Genomic DNA, 21,391 nt, shown 5'->3' on the forward strand with positions numbered 1-21,391 from the left:
TAACTAGTGTGAAAGGGACACTACTGAAAGAAGGGCACAACTGCTGTGAAAGGGGGGCATAACTAGTGTGAAAGGGATACTACTGAAAGAAGGGCACAACTAGTGTCAAAGGGGGGCATAACTAGTGTGAAAGGGACACTACTGAAAGAAGGGCACAACTGCTGTGAAATGGGGGCATAGATACTGTGAGGGGGCACAATGTTGGCATAACTACTGTGAGGGGGCACAATGTGGGTATAACTACTGTGAGGGGGCACAATGTGGGTATAACTACTGTGAGGGGGCACAATGTGGGTATAACTACATTGAGGGGGCACAGTGTGGCTATAACTACTGTAAGAGGGAACAATGTGGGCATAACTACTGTGAGGGGGCACAATGTGGGCATAACTACTTTGAGGGGGCACAATGTGGACATAAGTACTATCAGTAGGGCACAATGTGGGCATAACTACTGTGAGGAGGCACAATGTGGGCATAACTACATTGAGGAGGCACAATGTGGGCCTAACTACTGTGAGGAGGCACAATGTGGGCATAACTACAGTGAGGGGGGAACAATGTGGGCATAACTACTGTGAGGGGGCACAATGTAGGCATAACTACTGTGAAGGGGCACATGTGGGCATAACTACTGTGAGGGGGCACATGTGGGCATAACTACAGTGAGGGGGCACAATGTAGGCATAACTACAGTGAGGGGGCCCAATGTGGGCATAACTACTGTGAGGAGGCACAATGTGGGCATAACTACTGTGAGGAGGCACAATGTGGGCATTAGCACTGTGAGGGGGCAAATATCTGGGCATGGCTACTGTGAGGGGGCACAATGTGGGCATAGCTACAGCCAGAACCCCATGCACCTGCTAATAATGCCATCATAAGGACTGCTAGAGCAAACCACACATCAGTAATACAGCACACCATCAGAACATGGCCTTCTCATCTTATGGCCCCCGCGCTGTGAACTCCCTGACACTCAGTCAGTACATTGGACAGCAGCCCAGTCACTTGCTCCGTCTGCGCAGCCAGGGTTCACTACAACCGAACACCCCCCTGTCTGGCGCGCAAGTGTGCTATTCTGGAAGCTGCGCACGAGTTCCCATAGCGATGGGAGGATAATGTGCGCATGCGCACATGGCACAGCATCTGGGCGGACGCCCTGTCATCGGAAGGAAGGCGGCCGACGTCTTGCATCTCGCTGACTGAGGTGAGCAGCGTCTGCAGGGGGCTCCGGGGTGCACGGGGTGCGAGCCGTGCCTGTCATGTAGGAGGATGGGAGTCGTGGTAGTTGCTGGCCATGTTGGTGACTCCCTCAGAGTCCCTGTGGTCTATACACGATTTGTTGATGGGATTTTTGCCATATTAGTGCAGTCTGTCCGCAGGGCTTCATGTGCTGCCTAGTGGACATCAGATCTTTACATCATCGGTGAAAAAGATTCAGATTTGTTGTATTTTTTTATGAGAAAAACATTTCCATCTGCCATTTTACATCCCTGCCATTAACCCCTTGATTGTCAGATGTGATTATACAATAACTCTAGTGCTAGTTGGGAGGTGACAGGGTTAATCCACATGTTACAGAGACCCCTATGTGTTATTATTGAGAACGTATGATTTTACTTGTTTTTTCTCTATAGGGGGCACTATATATATATATATATATATATATATATATATATATTTTATATTATATTATATTCTATGTTTGACTTTTTGGGGTCGTACACGTCATGGGCAGCGGTCATTATGGGTGTTCACATACGTCTGGATGAAATGGCTGGATGTACGGTCATCTCATGGTATAGGATCAAAGGGAAACAACCTATTATTTAAATAGCGTTTTTTATGTTTAGCACATTTTTTAAGAATTTGTGGGTTTTTTTTTTCCATGTCGACATCTATATTTAAACAAAAAACAAAAATCCTGCAGTTTTTGCACTAGCCACTATTTCGAATAATTGGCGCCACTTTACTGTAGTTATCTGCTTATCTGTCATTCCAATCCTGCCTGTAATGATATCACCTCTGTGTACAGATAAGACAGGATCCTCCATTCACAATAGGTGATTGTTGGAGCTTATCTATTCTTTCCTTGTACAATGACCTAGAAAACTCTCCCATAGAAGTCACTGAGGTTTCCTCCTGACCATTGTGTCTATGGACCATGGGGCTGCCGTAACGCAGTTTTCTTAAAGGGGTTATCCAACACCAAAATGCCCGGGCACCTTATACATGTTATACTTACCCCGCTCCCCAGCAGCTGCATCGCTCCAGATGCCCGCACGGCCGCTGCTGCATCTTCCCGTCCCGCAGATCAGTTCTGGGGCAGCCAATAGCCGGCCGCGAAGGGAACGAGCCTCCCTAGCGTTATCTGCGATCCACGTGACAGGGAGATGCAGCGGCGGCCGTGCGGGCATCAGGAGTGACGCAGGTGTCGAGGTAAGGGAGCGAGGTAAGTATAACCTGTATGAAGTGCCCGGGCATTTTGGGGGGGCGTTATAGGTGTTGGATAACCCCTTTAATGTTTTCTAAATGCTGTTAAGAACAGTTCAGGAAAGATGGCCGCCCCCGTAATCATGTTCAGGAAATAGAATAAAAAATCTGTAATCAGAAAGTAAAAACAGATTAGTAAGAAAGGAGATGTGCTACTCTCTGGTTTTAGCTGGTGACACATTTTCTGTAAGGGTTTGTTCACATCGGAGGCTTTGATCGCCCCCCCCCATCCCCCGCTCCATCACCGATTCCACCAAAAAGAGCAGACAAAAAAGTTCTGCATGACTGAAAGTGCAGACCCCCGAATGGAAACCATACAAACCCCATTACAGTCAATGGGGTCTGAACTATTTCCATTACAAGAAAACAATATAGCCTTCAGCATGGAGCTGCGCAGACGGTTGTAGGCCCTGTGATTGGACGCACCGTTTAGAACTCATTTAAAGGTAACCCCTCAGGATGTTTTTGCCCTCCCCAGACCGTCGCCGTTACCTGATCGCAGCGCTCCAGGAGGTAATCCAGAGGGGTTCTTATTACCCAAAGAGATGCCTCAAACTTTATAGCCTTTGTGTGCCAAGGAAGGAGGTGAAAACACTGCCGAGAGAAGTCAGCATAGTCTCACCCTAATCTCGCCCAACTGGGGGCAGAAACCCACCCTCCATCATTGAGGAGGAATGGGGGCTCAGGACACCCGTTGTACCGATTGATGGGGGTCCCAGCAGTTGAAACACAAGTAAATCAGGAGTCAGGATATCCGCACCCTAATCTTGCCCAACTAGGTGCAGAAACCCACTCTCCATCAATGAGGAGGGATGGGGGTTCACAACACCCATTCTAGCAATTGAAACACAGAGGTCAGGAGTCAGGATATCCGCCCGCTAATCTCGCCCAACTAGGCACACAAACCCACTCTCCATCATTGAAGAGGAATGGGTGGGGGGGGGGGGGCTCAGGACGCCCGTTCTAGTGATTAAAACACAGAAGTCAGGAGTCGGGATATCCGCATCCTAACCTCGTCCCCCTAGACTTGATCGACACCCCTGATGACAGGGAGCATGATCACAAGCGCATGTACCATTGTGATCTATTTCTGGCGGATGCGCAGTGAAGCAGGGTCTACTAACCTCAGGGACATGTGCAGCACCAGGACATCTTACAGAAGAATGTATAATGGAGTTCACCTCCAGAATGTATTATCGAAGAGTAATAGTGGTGTTTAATAAATCACTCCCTGTATTGGGGTATGTCGTATGTAGTTTTAATTGGATTTCAGATTTAAAGCATCCTGTATCTGCTGGCAGATGAAAGGTCCTATTACACCAGCCGATTCAGCAGGCGATCGTTGGGAGGAAAGCGTTCCTTCCCGGCGATCGCCTGCTCGCTGCTATTACAAGCTGCAATCTCCTCCTCAGTAAGGGGAGCAGCGATCACTAATGCCATCGCTCGTCCCCGTGCTGAATCACTGTTTGCCGGCAGCAGATCGTGATTACACTGCGATCTGCCGCCAACAAACAAGGATTTTTAAACCTGTTAAAAGATTCCAATTACCCGATCAATGAGTGTTTGCGTGTTCATCGGGTATTTGGCAGCAGTATTACACTGCCAGATCATCGCTAACGAACGTTCATACGAACGCTCGTTAGCGATAATGTGAACGATTCGCTTCAGGGCTTTAAAAGGGTAAGGCTGCTCTCGCACAGTCAGTGTTTGGTCAGTGTTTGATCAGTAATTTCCATCAGTGATTGGAGCCTACGCAGAGATAAGGTATAATGGAGACCTCTTCTATGTTATTGACCTGCGTCTGGTTGTGGCTCACAGTCACTGATCAAACACTGACTATGATAGTGACTGTGCTGTGAGAAATATGAGAAAACAGATGAACAGCACAAATCACCCCTGCCCTGTTTGCTACAGTGTATCAGTGTAGATAAAATGCATGAGCCAAAGCATTGATTAGATACAATTATTTCCACGTCTCCGGTTGGAGGCCTCTAAATGTACATAATATAAGGCCTCATACACATGGCCGTTGTTTTGGTCCGCATCCGAGCCGCTGTTTTTGCAGCTCGGGTGCAGGGCCAATCACTTCAATGGGGCCGCAAAAGATGTGTACACCACTCCGTGCGCTGTCCGCATCCGTTGCTCCGTTCCGAGGCCCCGCAAAAAAAAATATAGCATGTCCTATTCTTGTCCGTTTTACGGACAAGAATAGGCATGTCTACGATGGACCGCCCGTTCCGCAAATTGCGGCTTCCGTTTTTTGGGGATCCGCAGTTTGCGGACCGCAAAAAATGGCACGGTGGTGTGCATGTAGACTAACAATCAGGTTTTGGGCCGCTTTCACACGAGCGTATCTGTACATGGCCCGCATCTTATGTACCGGAATCCGCTGCTCATGTTAACGAATAGAGCTATTCACATGGGCGGATCATTTCCATCAGTATTTGACAGAAATTTGTTTCCAAATACGCACATTACAGTCTATAGGAGCGAATACACATATAAATCCTGATGAAATACTGAAGCAATACTGATGGTATATCATCTGGAATCCTGGTCATAATCCAGAGCCAGGCAAGATTTTAATACGGTATAAAGAGTTGTTACACCATGGCCTGTCACTGGATATATGATACATGTCTGATCGCTGGGGGCCCGGGCCCTGTGTTTGGTCATGCAGGGAGGAGGACACGGATTGCAGCAGCGGTCGGACATGTACATTGCCTTCAAAGTCTATGGGACTGACAGAGAAAGTCTTCATCAGTGAGCAGGAACGTGGGGCTGAGGGTCCCAGCAGTGGAGCGTCCAGCGGTCAGACATTTCTCACCTTTTGTGGGACAATCCCTTTAATTCACAGAGATCTTGAAATGTTGAGCGACTGAAGTATTTTTCTATACAACGAATATCGGGTATGTTCTCCATTGCAGTGCAAAATCTACCCTGTGCCATTTATAGTGCGGGCGTCTACGTGTCAGGGGCCATCGGGCTCCCTCAGGTACATGGCCCGTGTGCTCCCTATAGCTGTGCCCCATGTGTGTTCCCTATAGCTGTGCCCCATGTGTGCTCCCTATAGCTGTGCCCCATGTGTGCTCCCTATAGCTGTGCCCCATGTGTGTTCCCTATAGCTGTGCCCCATGTGTGCTCCCTATAGCTGTGCCCCATGTGTGCTCCCTATAGCTGTGCCCCATGTGTGCTCCCTATAGCTGTGCCCCATGTGTGCTCCCTATAGCTGTGCCCCATGTGTGCTCCCTATAGCTGTGCCCCATGTGTGCTCCCTATAACTGTGCCCCATGTGTGCTCCCTATAGCTGTGCCCCATGTGTGCTCCCTATAGCTGTGCCCCATGTGTGCTCCCTATAGCTGTGCCCCATGTGTGCTCCCTATAGCTGTGCCCCATGTGTGCTCCCTATAACTGTGCCCCATGTGTGCTCCCTATAGCTGTGCCCCATGTGTGCTCCCTATAGCTGTGCCCCATGTGTGCTCCCTATAACTGTGCCCCATGTGTGCTCCCTATAGCTGTGCCCCATGTGTGCTCCCTATAGCTGTGCCCCATGTGTGCTCCCTATAGCTGTGCCCCATGTGTGCTCCCTATAACTGTGCCCCATGTGTGCTCCCTATAGCTGTGCCCCATGTGTGCTCCCTATAGCTGTGCCCCATGTGTGCTCCCTATAGCTGTGCCCCATGTGTGCTCCCTATAGCTGTGCCCCATGTGTGCTCCCTATAGCTGTGCCCCATGTGTGCTCCCTATAGCTGTGCCCCATGTGTGCTCCCTATAGCTGTGCCCCATGTGTGCTCCCTATAGCTGTGCCCCATGTGTGCTCCCTATAGCTGTGCCCCATGTGTGCTCCCTATAGCTGTGCCCCATGTGTGCTCCCTATAGCTGTGCCCCATGTGTGCTCCCTATAGCTGCAGGTCAGGAAGAATCAATAGGCCTAAGGAAAGAAGCAACACACGACTGCGGGATCAGGCCACATACAGGGTTTCTAGTCTGGAGCTGTAGACGCAAAACGCTAGAATAAATTGCAGTCATAGGTCCCACATGACCCTATTTTTGCAGATTGGATGCGGACCCATTCTTTTTAATTTGGCCGCAAAAAATGCGGACAGCACACCGCGTGCTGTCAGTATCCGTATATCCCCGCAAAGAAGATAGAACGTGTCCTATTCTTGTCCGTTTGCAGACAAGAATAGACATTTGTACAATGGATCCGCAAAAAAAATTAAAAAATTATGGAAGCAACACAGACGTCTTCCGTATTTTTTGCGTATCCACGTTTTAGAGACTGCAAATTAAATACCGTATTTTCTGGTGTATAAGACGACCCCCAAATTTTCCAGTTAAAATATAGGGTTTGGGCTATACTCGCCGTATAAGACTACCCCTCCAACGCTATTTACTTTGGCATCAAGATCTGCAGGTAATTGTTGTGCAATTTTCGTCTTTTGCCTCAGCACCATATTATGCCTTTCCAAGAATCCAGTGCACCAGGATACAGGGGCCGTAAATCTGTGGCTGTGATCTGGGTTAGATTTGGCCACTGAAGTGCAAACAAACGTATTTTATTTCGTGTCACCACATAACCGTCTTGGCGATGCTCATTCACCATGTCTGCTACATGTTTTTCGAGTTTTGGCCAACGTGGGGTGCCTCTTCTTAATGCACACTTACCCCTTGGCGAACTCTTTAATGCTTTTTCATTTGCTTTTCCAGTCCCAAACCATCTTTTCTGTTACTCCATATTGTCTTGCAGCAGCGCAGTTATTATGTTCCATGGCAAAGTTTACAACTTTAAGTTTGAAACTGGCTTCATATTTCTTTCTTCTTGCTGGTAGAGCCATGATTGGGTCTTGATGTTAGCCATTTGTATACTGTACTGTATGTACTGGTGCTGTATGTACTGGTGCTGTATGTACTGGTGCTGTATGTACTGGTGCTGTGCTGTATGAACCGGTACAGATACTGGTGCTGTACTGTACTGTATGAACCGGTACAGATACTGGTGCTGTACTGTATGAACCGGTACAGATACTGGTGCTGTACTGTATGTACATATACTGGTGCTGTACTGTATGTACTGGTGCTGTACTGTATGAACCGGTACAGATACTGGTGCTGTACTGTATGTACAGATACTGGTGCTGTACTGTATGTACAGATACTGGTGCTGTACTGTATGTACAGATACTGGTGCTGTACTGTATGTACAGATACTGGTGCTGTACTGTATGTACTGGTGCTGTACTGTATGTACTGGTGCTGTACAGTATGTACTGGTGCTGTACTGTATGTACAGATACTGGTGCTGTACTGTATGTACAGATACTGGTGCTGTACTGTATGTACAGATACTGGTGCTGTACTGTATGTACAGATACTGGTGCTGTACTGTATGTACAGATACTGGTGCTGTATTGTATGTACAGATACTGGTGCTGTACTGTATGTACTGGTGCTGTGCTGTATGTACAGATACTGGTGCTGTACTGTATGTACAGATACTGGTGCTGTACTGTATGTACAGATACTGGTGCTGTACTGTATGTACAGATACTGGTGCTGTGCTGTATGTACAGATACTGGTGCTGTACTGTATGTACAGATACTGGTGCTGTACTGTATGTACAGATACTGGTGCTGTACTGTATGTACAGATACTGGTGCTGTACTGTATGTACTGGTGCTGTACTGTATGTACTGGTGCTGTACAGTATGTACAGATACTGGTGCTGTACTGTATGTACAGATACTGGTGCTGTACTGTATGTACTGGTGCTGTACTGTATGTACAGATACTGGTGCTGTACTGTATGTACAGATACTGGTGCTGTACTGTATGTACAGATACTGGTGCTGTACTGTATGTACAGATACTGGTGCTGTACTGTATGTACTGGTGCTGTGCTGTATGTACAGATACTGGTGCTGTACTGTATGTACAGATACTGGTGCTGTACTGTATATACAGATACTGGTGCTGTACTGTACAACCGGTACAGATACTGGTGCTGTACTGTATGTACAGATACTGGTGCTGTACTGTATGTACAGATACTGGTGATGTACTGTATGTACAGATACTGGTGCTGTACTGTATGTACAGATACTGGTGCTGTACTGTATGAACCGGTACAGATACTGGTGCTGTGCTGTATGTACAGATACTGGTGATGTACTGTATGTACAGATACTGGTGCTGTACTGTATGTACAGATACTGGTGCTGTACTGTATGTACAGATACTGGTGCTGTACTGTATGTACAGATACTGGTGCTGTGCTGTATGTACAGATACTGGTGCTGTGCTGTATGTACAGATACTGGTGCTGTACTGTATGTACAGATACTGGTGCTGTGCTGTATGTACAGATACTGGTGATGTACTGTATGTACAGATACTGGTGCTGTACTGTATGTACAGATACTGGTGCTGTACTGTATGTACAGATACTGGTGCTGTACTGTATGTACTGGTGCTGTACAGTATGTACAGATACTGGTGCTGTGCTGTATGTACAGATACTGGTGCTGTACTGTATGTACAGATACTGGTGCTGTACTGTATGTACTGGTGCTGTACTGTATGTACAGATACTGGTGCTGTACTGTATGAACCGGTACAGATACTGGTGCTGTACTGTATGTACAGATACTGGTGCTGTACTGTATGTACAGATACTGGTGCTGTGCTGTATGTACAGATACTGGTGCTGTACTGTATGTACAGATACTGGTGCTGTACTGTATGTACAGATACTGGTGCTGTACTGTATGTACAGATACTGGTGCTGTGCTGTATGTACAGATACTGGTGCTGTACTGTATGTACAGATACTGGTGCTGTACTGTATGTACAGATACTGGTGCTGTACTGTATGTACAGATACTGGTGCTGTACTGTATGTACTGGTGCTGTACTGTATGTACTGGTGCTGTACAGTATGTACAGATACTGGTGCTGTACTGTATGTACAGATACTGGTGCTGTACTGTATGTACTGGTGCTGTACTGTATGTACAGATACTGGTGCTGTACTGTATGTACAGATACTGGTGCTGTACTGTATGTACAGATACTGGTGCTGTACTGTATGTACAGATACTGGTGCTGTACTGTATGTACTGGTGCTGTGCTGTATGTACAGATACTGGTGCTGTACTGTATATACAGATACTGGTGCTGTACTGTACAACCGGTACAGATACTGGTGCTGTACTGTCTGTACAGATACTGGTGATGTACTGTATGTACAGATACTGGTGCTGTACTGTATGTACAGATACTGGTGCTGTACTGTATGAACCGGTACAGATACTGGTGCTGTGCTGTATGTACAGATACTGGTGATGCACTGTATGTACAGATACTGGTGCTGTACTGTATGTACAGATACTGGTGCTGTACTGTATGTACAGATACTGGTGCTGTGCTGTATGTACAGATACTGGTGCTGTGCTGTATGTACAGATACTGGTGATGTACTGTATGTACAGATACTGGTGCTGTACTGTATGTACAGATACTGGTGCTGGTACTGTATGTACAGATACTGGTGCTGTACTGTATGTACTGGTGCTGTACTGTATGTACTGGTGCTGTACAGTATGTACAGATACTGGTGCTGTACTGTATGTACTGGTGCTGTACTGTATGAACCGGTACAGATACTGGTGCTGTACTGTATGTACAGATACTGGTGCTGTACTGTATGAACCGGTACAGATACTGGTGCTGTACTGTATGTACAGATACTGGTGCTGTACTGTATGTACAGATACTGGTGCTGTACTGTATGTACTGGTGCTGTGCTGTATGTACAGATACTGGTGCTGTACTGTATGTACTGGTGCTGTACTGTATGTACAGATACTGGTGCTGTACTGTATGTACAGATACTGGTGCTGTACTATACAACCGGTACAGATACTGGTGCTGTACTGTATGTACAGATACTGGTGCTGTACTGTATGTACAGATACTGGTGATGTACTGTATGTACAGATACTGGTGCTGTACTGTATGTACATATACTGGTGCTGTACTGTATGTACTGGTGCTGTACTGTATGAACCGGTACAGATACTGGTGCTGTACTGTATGTACAGATACTGGTGCTGTACTGTATGTACAGATACTGGTGCTGTACTGTATGTACAGATACTGGTGCTGTACTGTATGTACAGATACTGGTGCTGTACTGTATGTACTGGTGCTGTACTGTATGTACTGGTGCTGTACAGTATGTACAGATACTGGTGCTGTACTGTATGTACTGGTGCTGTACTGTATGTACTGGTGCTGTACTGTATGTACAGATACTGGTGCTGTACTGTATGAACCGGTACAGATACTGGTGCTGTACTGTATGTACAGATACTGGTGCTGTACTGTATGTACAGATACTGGTGCTGTACTGTATGTACTGGTGCTGTGCTGTATGTACAGATACTGGTGCTGTACTGTATATACAGATACTGGTGCTGTACTGTACAACCGGTACAGATACTGGTGCTGTACTGTATGTACAGATACTGGTGCTGTACTGTATGTACAGATACTGGTGATGTACTGTATGTACAGATACTGGTGCTGTACTGTATGTACAGATACTGGTGCTGTACTGTATGAACCGGTACAGATACTGGTGCTGTGCTGTATGTACAGATACTGGTGATGTACTGTATGTACAGATACTGGTGCTGTACTGTATGTACAGATACTGGTGCTGTACTGTATGTACAGATACTGGTGCTGTACTGTATGTACAGATACTGGTGCTGTACTGTATGTACAGATACTGGTGCTGTACTGTATGTACAGATACTGGTGCTGTGCTGTATGTACAGATACTGGTGCTGTGCTGTATGTACAGATACTGGTGCTGTACTGTATGTACAGATACTGGTGCTGTACTGTATGTACAGATACTGGTGCTGTACTGTATGTACAGATACTGGTGCTGTACTGTATGTACAGATACTGGTGCTGTACTGTATGTACTGGTGCTGTACTGTATGTACTGGTGCTGTACTGTATGTACTGGTGCTGTACAGTATGTACAGATACTGGTGCTGTACTGTATGTACTGGTGCTGTACTGTATGAACCGGTACAGATACTGGTGCTGTACTGCATGTACAGATACTGGTGCTGTACTGTATGAACCGGTACAGATACTGGTGCTGTACTGTATGTACAGATACTGTTGCTGTACTGTATGTACAGATACTGGTGCTGTACTGTATGTACTGGTGCTGTGCTCTATGTACAGATACTGGTGCTGTACTGTATGTACTGGTGCTGTACTGTATGTACAGATACTGGTGCTGTACTGTATGTACAGATACTGGTGCTGTACTATACAACCGGTACAGATACTGGTGCTGTACTGTATGTACAGATACTGGTGCTGTACTGTATGTACAGATACTGGTGATGTACTGTATGTACAGATACTGGTGCTGTACTGTATGTACAGATACTGGTGCTGTACTGTATTTACCACCACATGTATCTGCTCCCCAGATAGACAGTTTTTTTTTTACCACAGATAATTAGATGCACACCAAACTTCATTAGAGATTCACCGTTCCAACGTTCCAGAATTGGCTGAAGTTCAGCTGCTCCTGCTTCCCCCTGCCTTCCCTCAGAATCACCAATCCAACCCAGTATACAACAACCAGCCAATCACAGCAAGCGATGTATCGGTATTTTCTGTGCACACTGCATACAAAGCCTGCTTGGATAGGGTGGGTCAGCTCTCCCTGCCTGCCCAGCCCCCCCGTCTTCAAGACGATCTGAGCGGTAGTACGCAATGTGATACTGCCGGCATGAGAAAACCACTGAGAGCAGGGAGAGGGGGCTGCTTCAGGAGCGGCTGGCCACAATGCAGCGCACGGTGGCTCAGCTAGAGGGCGCCTGTTCCTGAAGCTGGAGAAGGACAGCTTCTCCAGTCCGGCCAGGAAGTAAGTTTCATCATGCCGTATACGGCATATAAGACGATATCCGGCGTATAAGGCGACCCCCGACTTTTGAGAAGATTTTCATGTGTTAAAAAGTAGTCTTATACGCAGGAAAATACTGTACATATGGTCATGTGAATGCACATATGGTCGTGTGAGAGCAGAAGGGAACAATCTATATCCTATACAGTCCTCACAGCCGCCTCTTCCACTCACAGTCATAAATTGTGTCTGTTAAAGGGGTTGTCCCATGAAAAATATTCTACATTTTCCACACCAGCACCTGGATCTGAATACTTTTGTAACTGCATGTAATTAAAATGTATTATAGCTACTGAGTTATTCAATGAAATCTTTCTGTACAGCGCCACCTGCTGTTTCTTCTTTTTCTAACTCCTCTGTCCTGCTCACTGAGGTGGATGCACATGCTCCGTTCCATCCTTCAACTGCCACCAGCTGCAGCAGAAAGGACACACACCCCTGAGAAAGGACACACCCCTGAGAAAGGACATGCCCCCTGAGAAAGGACACACCCCTGAGAAAGGACATGCCCCCTGAGAAAGGACACACCTCCTGAGAAAGGACACGCCCCCTGAGAAAGGACACACACCACTGAGAAAGGGCACACCCCCTGAGAAAGGACACACCCCCTGAGAAAGGACACACCTCCTGAGAAAGGACACGCCCCCTGAGAAAGGACACACACCCCTGAGAAAGGACACACCCCTGAGAAAGGACATGCCCCTTAAGCTGACAGCTTGAAATAAATCTAGCAGAACAATTGGAGCAGTGAATGGGGAGATCTCTGGATCCACGTAATGAACAGGGCTGATTCTAGCTGTGTTAGAAAGAGGTTGTCATTGTGTATGATTTACATTTTTTACATTATTCATGGGGTAACCCTTTTAAATTAAGAATTGCTCATTATGCAGTCTGAAAAAGGAACCTTCATTCTGGTCTGCAGGCAGCATGTTCTAGAGCAGGAGGAGCTGTGCAGATATATATATATAGGGGTCTAAAAGGTTCAGTATACCATAACTAGAATTTAATTGATCTAAATCTCTACTCGTTCAGGGCTAAGGAGTCCAGTGGGCGGACCTAATTAGTGATTGTCAACTCTCTCTGTATGCACAGTCATATAGGAAAGTATGTTAGCCGCTGAGTAGGACTACCCACTGGACTCCTAAGACCTTAAGGAGCTCTAATTTATATCAAGCATGGTTTTCAAGATCTCTGTTTGCTGTCATTCAAGAGAAACCTTCATTCTTTACTCCCAGGGCTAAAAAAAATCTCTCCTGGTGATGCGGAGGCAGGAAGGTTTACAGAGAATTTATATTTTTTTTGCACAGATCACACAACAGGAACAGGGCGACTTCTCTTTCACATCATGACCCAGTTCGGAGCACCAAGGAACCCTGTAAACTGGGTCTCCCACATCACATCAGCTGTGGTATCCCAGCCAGGTTTGTCATTTTAATTTCGTTGCATATTTCTGTGTCACATGATATTACATTCCTGCCATGCAGTACCACACAGCGTCTGCACCATAAAGAGCCGGAAATGTGGCATTTACATTGGCAGCAATGGTGAAGCTGTAATAGCGTGTGTACCCGTACTATCTCATAAAGACAATCAGGGCGGACAGGGAATTCTAAGTGGCCGTGGAAAGAAACTAAAAGTGGTCCCATGTTGTAGGCGGATCCAGATTGTCAGAAGGTGGGGCAAAACAAGTAGGCAGGGACAACAGAAGTAGGCGGGGCCAGCTGTACCATAGTGCAGCACACAGTACCGCCCATGCAGAACCAGGACGTTAATACAGTTGAATTCATAAGGGCACCTGTGGATCCCGGCCTGGGACATAAGTACCTGATGCTGTTAGCATTAATTAATGCCCACTGGGAAATATTCCTGTAGAGTCTATGGCCAGTCCACCCCCTCATCCATTTACCCTATTAGTGCATTTGGCCATGACATTGGGGATCTCAACTCGGGACAGTCGTCTGTGAGCCAGAGAAGGAAGCTGATAACCAAGAGCAACTCCCACTCTGGAAGACCAGGCCATCCATGTTTTATATGATGAGCCATTCATTTGATAATTACTGATTGTTGAGGGTTCTTGGAGCTCTAGGAGCTGCTGGTCAAAAGGGCAATTACCCTAACTCCAAAATTTCTGACTACTAATGGTGGCCATCTCAGTACATCCTTGTTGTCACTCAGGTTTCCTACTGAATGACATATAAATCTGCTGTCTTTATACGTGATACATATGTTCTGTAGATTCTTGTACTGGTATTCTGTTAATTGACCAGGATGATCAGGGTAGACCAGTGCTTTGCCCTAACCCTGTGATGGCTAACCTCCGGCACTCCAGCTGTGGTAAAACTACAACTCTCAAGATGTTTTGGAGTACCTCAATGAAAATAAGCAAATAATGCCATATCAGCATGGCTTCATGAGGGATCGGTCATGTCAAACTAATTTAATCAGTTTCTATGAGGAGGTAAGTTCTAGACTTGACCGCATTGAATCTGGACTTCTTCAAAGCATTTGACACTGTGCTACATAAAAAGTTAGTATATAAAATGAGAATGCTCGGACTGGGAGAAAACGTCTGTATGTGGGTAAGTAACTGGCTCAGTGATAGAAAACAGAGGGTGGTTATTAACGGTACACACGCAGATTGGGTCACTGTCACTAGTATAACAATATAACAAAACAATAACAAACATAGGTGCACTCTGCAGTCTCACTAATTCTCAAACTGATTTTAAAATTTCACTGTCACTAGTGGGGTACCTCAGGGGTCAGTATTGGGCCCCATTCTCTTCAATATATTTATTAATTGATCTTGTAGAAAGCTTGCACAGTAAAATATTATTTTTTGCAGATGACACTAAACTGGGTAAAGTAATTGACACGGAAGAGGACAGTATACTGCTACAGATAGATCTGGATAGATTGAAGGCTTGGGGTGATAAGTGACAGATGTAAGGTTATGCACATGGAAAGGAATAATGCAAGTCACCCGTACATACTAAATGTTAAAACACTGGGTAACACTGACATGGAAAAGGACCTAGGAATTTTAGTGAACAGCAAACTAAGCTGTAGAAACCAGTGTCAGGCAGCTGCTGCCAAGGCCAATAAGATAAGGGCTTGCATCAAAAGGGGCATAGATGCACGTGATGAGAACATAGTCCTACCACTTTACAAATCCCTAGTCAGACCACACATGGGGGACTGTGTACAGTTCTGGGCTCCTGTGAACAAGGCAGACATAGCAGAGCTGGAGAGGGTCCAGAGGAGGGCAACTAAAGTAATAACTGGAATGGGTGGACTACAGTACCCAGAAAGATTATCAACATTAGGGTTATTCACTTTAGATGTCTGGAGGAAAGAATGTTTGTACACAAACATAGAAGAGGATTCTTTACGGTAAGAGCAGTGAGACTATGGAACTCTCTGCCGGAGGAGGTGGTGATGGTGAGTTCACTAAAAGAGTTCAAGAGGGGCCTGGATGTATTTTTGGAGTGTAATAATAATATTACAGGCTATAGCTACTAAAGAGGGGTCGTTGATCCAGGGAGTTATTCTGATTGCCTGATTGGAGTCGGGAAGGAATTTTTTCCCCTTAAGTGGGGAAAATTGGCTTCTACCTCAGTTTTTTTTTTTTGCCTTCCTCTGGATCAACTAACAGAGAAAGTGTTACCAAAGAGGGATGTCACGCCGGTGACAGGTTTGAGAAGGTCTGAAAGATTATCTGCACATTAGTTATCTGACAGCCTCTTTTGGTTTCACTTTGTCTGAGTGTTGCTTGTATGTCCACACCTCCTGTTCAGGTGTGGATCATGTGACCCTCACCTCCCCCTATTTAGTCTGACTTTACCCATTACTCCTTGCTCTGGATAGCTTCATTTGGTTTTTGGAAGAGCTGGAGTGTGGTTCGTGTTGAAGTCCTGTTCGTCCATCATCCATCATCCTTAGAAGTTAAGTGTTCCGCTTGTTGTGTTTTGTATTCCCCCCCACCTTTGTTGTTTACTAGGCCTCAGCGAGACGCTGGTTCCGTCACCAGGGAAGGAGCGGGTTGTCTCTGCCCTGTCATTACTATTAGGGCATCTGAGGGCCACCAGGGTTTTCTAGGTTCCTGTGTATGGGCATCTCTACCATCGAGAGGTGCCCATACAGATAGGAGTTAGGGCCAGGAGCAGGGTTTTATAGGTGGTGACCCTTTTCCTTCCCTAGCGGTGAGGCCTAGTGTCTTTTGGTGTTCTCCCCTAAAACATCCGTGACAAGGGATCAATGACCAGCTTACTTGCAATAAACCTTTAAAATATAACTTTTATTTTATAATATAATGTTAAAATAATTACCCCTACAAAAATCTATAATTAAATGCCCACAAACAAAGCAGTGTGGCTACATACCAAAAATTTGATAATTTCTAGGTATGTATACATCAATAAATGCTATGCATAAGGTATGTGGGCAGCTTGATACATTTACTCATGGTTCCAGTAATGTATTTGAAGAGAGGAGCGCCCTATGACCATAGGATATGATGTTGGGGTAGGATCAGTCCCTGGGTGTCCCTTTCAGGCTATCCCTGCCTAAAAGCGGAGCACCCGCCCCAAAAGGGGCGACCCCACTTTTCGGTGGCTAAACCCTGGGAATACCCTAGAAGTCCCTTAGAAGATCTGTCACTGTAGGTCCCGACGCGTTTCCCCGCTGAAGGTAGTCATTGGTTCATCAGGGGACGAAATAAAGCAGCAGATGGATGAGGATGATGGCAACCAGGATGATGTAGGCGCGCTGGATCAACTTGCAAGATAACAGGCCGAACTGGATGGACAAATGTCTTTTTTTCGGCCTTATATACTATGTTACTATGTTATGTTGCCCTTGCTTGGCTGTTCTCAGAACTCCATAGAAATGAATGCAGCATGCTGGGAGTCGTAGTTTTACCACAGCTGGAGTGCTGGAGGTGAGCCATCACTGCCCTAACTGGCATAGAAGTACATCAACACACATAAGTATAGCAGTATATTATAATTTAAAAAAAACATAAAAGTTGCCTTGTGGGAATAAAAAAAATGAGAACAAAAATGAATTGCAAATGAAACAGTATATAAAAAAAATAAAAAACATTTAAAGGGGTTCTCCAAGTTAATTTTTTAAGAGGCAGTTAGTGTAATTAAATAATAAAAATCTATTATATTCACCGTTCAAAACCTCCTCTTTCCATCATCATTGCTCCGTCTCCCCGCCAGGCTTTGTTATCATGACTGCAGTGGCGATGTGTCCGTATACAGGATGTGACCGCTGCAGCCAATAACTGGCCTCAGCTGTCCTGTGCCGTATACTACTGAGGCCATTGATTTGCTGCAGCTAAGACATGCCTTCATGGCTGCAGCGGTGGAAAGCACCAGAGCAGCATTGCTGGAATGGAAGGGGTTCAGAACATGACTATTTTATTGGCTGGTGTTATGCTGTCATAGATTGGCGCCCACTGTAAGAGTTGGAATCAAAGATAACACTGACCGGCCATCAGCTGCAGGCTGTTCCTGCAGAGAATGCCAAAAATCGGCTGCCGGAGGCTGGAACATCCTGCTGGAGGGTCTTCTGCAGATGTGAAACTATCCTTACCCCTCTAGAGGGCGCAGTCAATATCAACTGTGGCATCAAGGTGTTTAGACAGAGGATGTTAGTTTTACACTGTCAGGCAATAATGCTGATATACTCATTATAAGAAAGCATTATATAAACTGATAGTATTGTAAACTCCCCTAGTGGGACTTAAAAAATCTTAAATGTTTATAAAGTTAGTTTTAAAAAAAAGCACACACGGTAAATACAAATGAAGTAAACATTTTTGAATAAAAATTGTTTTTATTTTGTAAAAGTGGAAAAAACACTCATTCATACAAATACATTTGGCATTGGTACAGTCTTTCCAACCTGTATTATAAAGTTATTAATGCGTAAAAAATTAAAGCAGAATTGCTTCTTCTCCCCCCAAAATAAATAAATAAATAAGTGTCATGCATCCCAAAATAATAATTAAAACTACATCTCGTCCTGTAAATAACAAGCCCACTGCTAGGTAAGGTATAACTCTTGTAATGTGGCAATACAGTATACATTTTTTATTTTTTTGCATTATAAAAAAAAAAAAAGTATTTGGTATTGCCTCAAATGATATTGACCAAAAGAATAAAAGTAACATGTTAGCAGCTGCACGGCCCTAAATTTAAAATGCATATAAAAAAAAGTGCCGGAATTGCTTTTTTGCTGATTTAAGGGAAAAGTAATATCACAATATTGAAAAATGGCATTATACTCAGATTTTTAAAAATTGTGATATGCGCCAGTCACCCACACAGCCCCAATGGAGTAGATCTCCCATGCTCACTCACTGTGGCTGACTCTAATCATATATTCACATTTGATTCTCTCAGTTGACCATATTACAGATGAGAAATTAGAGACCATTAAGACCATTGACTGCATTTGATATTGATTTTTTGCAATGTTTTCGGATGTATGCATAATTCATTTTAATGATGGCTTCTAAATACTATCATCATCCTGCAGCGAGAGATCCAGCTGTTGTCGAGCGAGCAAATTTGCTGAATATGGCCAAGCTCAGTATAAAAGGACTCATTGAATCAGCTCTGAGCTACGGCCGTACCCTGGATTCTGATTACCCTCCTCTTCAGCAGTTCTTTGTGGTGATGGAACATTGTCTCAAGCATGGACTGAAAGGTAGACTATATGGGCCTGTCACAACATATACAGCCATAATTGCCGTTATTCATGGATGGAGATTTCAGTCCACAGTAGGTCTGATGAAGCTGGGACTGGTCGGGGTATGTTATCAGAACCTAGCAGTGGTGTAGGCCTCTGGCATCAGTTGATTGTATCTAACCACAGACGTTAGATATCAAATAAATTAAAGGCTATGGACACCATTGGGAGCATTTTTATTATTGCATTCTACTTGTCTCGGGCCTAAAATCTTTTTTTTTTGCAGTTTGTCTTTATTAAAGATGTTCAACAGTTTGTCTTCCACAGCCTTCAGTTTCATTGCATCTTCAGTCTGTTCCTTCTCCTTTTTCCTAAATATCAAAATAGAGCCACTCTGACAGCTCAACCTCTAGTTCCCTAACAGCTCTTCAATGTTCATTTAAGCTAAAATCCTATCAAACTAATGAGAATTTAGCTTAAATGAGTGTCTATGAGCTGGCAGGAGTTCACAGATAAGGGCTGCAGATCCTCCCATTAGAGCAGCTGAAGGGACAAGTGTACAGATGCAGTGAAACTGAAGGTTGTAGAAGTCAAATCGTTGAAAACTTTCATTAAAAAATGATTGGAAAAATATTTTGGCCCAAGATAAGTAAAATGCAATCAAAATGCCCCCAAAAGTCTCCATAGTATTTAACTGACATTAATCCATATACTGAGTGAGTACAGTGTACTTGTAATGTCAGGGATAGCTATAGGACTGAATATAATCTTTTAACGTGTTCTTCTTGGCAGTGAGAAAATCCTTCCTTAGCTTTAACAGAACAATATGGGGTCCTTTGGAGATGGTGGAGAAAATATGTCCAGAAGCAGAAGAAGTCGCAGCCAGCGTGAGGGATTTGCCAGGACTCAGGTGTGCCTTTAACCCCATAATTACCAACAGTTTGTTTCAGTTTTTGCCTCTCCATGTTTAAGCAGCCATAACTTTTTAATTTTTTCATTGACATGGCTGTATAAGGCCTATTTTTATGTGAGAGAGTATGCATTTTTGTGGCGCTGTTTGAGAGTACATACAGTGCCTTGAAAAAATATTTATAACCCTTGAACTTTTCCACATTTTTTCATGTTACACCCACAAATTGGGATTTTATGTGATCGACCAACGCAAAGTAGCAAGTATGTGTGAAGTGATAAGAAAAATAATACATGGTTTTCATGGTTTAATAAATAAAAATCTTAAAAGTGTAGGGTACATTTGTATTCAGGCCCCTGTACTCTGATACCCCTAAGTAAAATCCCTTAGTAAAATCCAGTGCGACTAACTGCCTTCAGAATTCACCTAATTAGTAAATAGAGTCTACCTGTGTGTAATGTATTCTCACTATAACTACAGGCCTCAGAGGTTTCTTAGAGAACATTAGTGATGAAACAGCATCATTAAAACCAAGGAACCCATCAGACAGGTCAGGAATACATTTGTGGAAAAGTATAAAGCAGAGTTAGGTTATAAAAAAATATCCTAAGCCCTGAACATCTCATGGAGCACTGTTCAATTCATTATCCAAAAATGGGAGGAATATGGCACAACTGCAAACCTACCGAGACATGGCCATCCACCTAAACTGACAGCCCAGGCAAGGAGAGCATTAATTAGAGAAGCAGCCAAAGGGCCCATGGCCTTTCTGGAGGAGCTGCGGAGATCTGCAGCTCAGGTGGGAGAATCTGTCCACAGGACAACTGTTAGTCGTGTACTCCACAAATCTAGCCTTTATGGAAGCATGGCAAGAAGAAAGCCATTTTCGAAAGCAAGCCATAAGAAGTCCTGTTTGCAGTTTGCCTCAAGCCATGTAGGGGACACAGCAAACATGTGGAAGAAGGTGCTCTGGTCAGATGAGACCAAAGTTGAACTTTTTGGCCTAAATGCAAAATGCTGTGCGTGGTGGAGAACTAACACTGCACATCACCCTGAACACATCATCACCACCATGAAACATGGTGTTGGCAGCATCATGTTGTGGGGATGCTTTTCCTCAGCAGGGACAGGGAAGCTGGTCAGAGGTGATGGGAAGATAGATGGAGCTAAATACAGAGGCTGCAAAAGACTTGAGACTGGGGCGGAGGTTCACCTTCCAGCAGGACAATAATCCTAAATATAATGCTAGAGCTACAAGGGAATGGTTGAGATCAAAACATAG

General features: G+C 44.8%; 1 protein-coding gene across 1 annotated transcript in view; it reads left to right on the forward strand.

Annotated features, from left to right (window-relative positions):
* Positions 1 to 1,173: 1,173 nt before the first annotated feature.
* Positions 1,174 to 21,391, forward strand: part of RUFY2 (RUN and FYVE domain containing 2) — a 44,721-nt gene continuing 24,503 nt past the window's right edge. The window contains exons 1-4 of the mRNA XM_040436369.1: positions 1,174 to 1,210; positions 13,805 to 13,918; positions 19,047 to 19,217; positions 19,992 to 20,109. Of these exons, the coding sequence (XP_040292303.1) occupies positions 13,843 to 13,918; positions 19,047 to 19,217; positions 19,992 to 20,109 (365 nt within the window). The 5' untranslated portion in view covers positions 1,174 to 1,210; positions 13,805 to 13,842. The remainder of the gene's footprint in view (positions 1,211 to 13,804; positions 13,919 to 19,046; positions 19,218 to 19,991; positions 20,110 to 21,391) is intronic.

This window comes from Bufo bufo, chromosome 6 (assembly GCF_905171765.1).
Source record: "Bufo bufo chromosome 6, aBufBuf1.1, whole genome shotgun sequence".
NCBI lineage: Eukaryota > Metazoa > Chordata > Amphibia > Anura > Bufonidae > Bufo > Bufo bufo.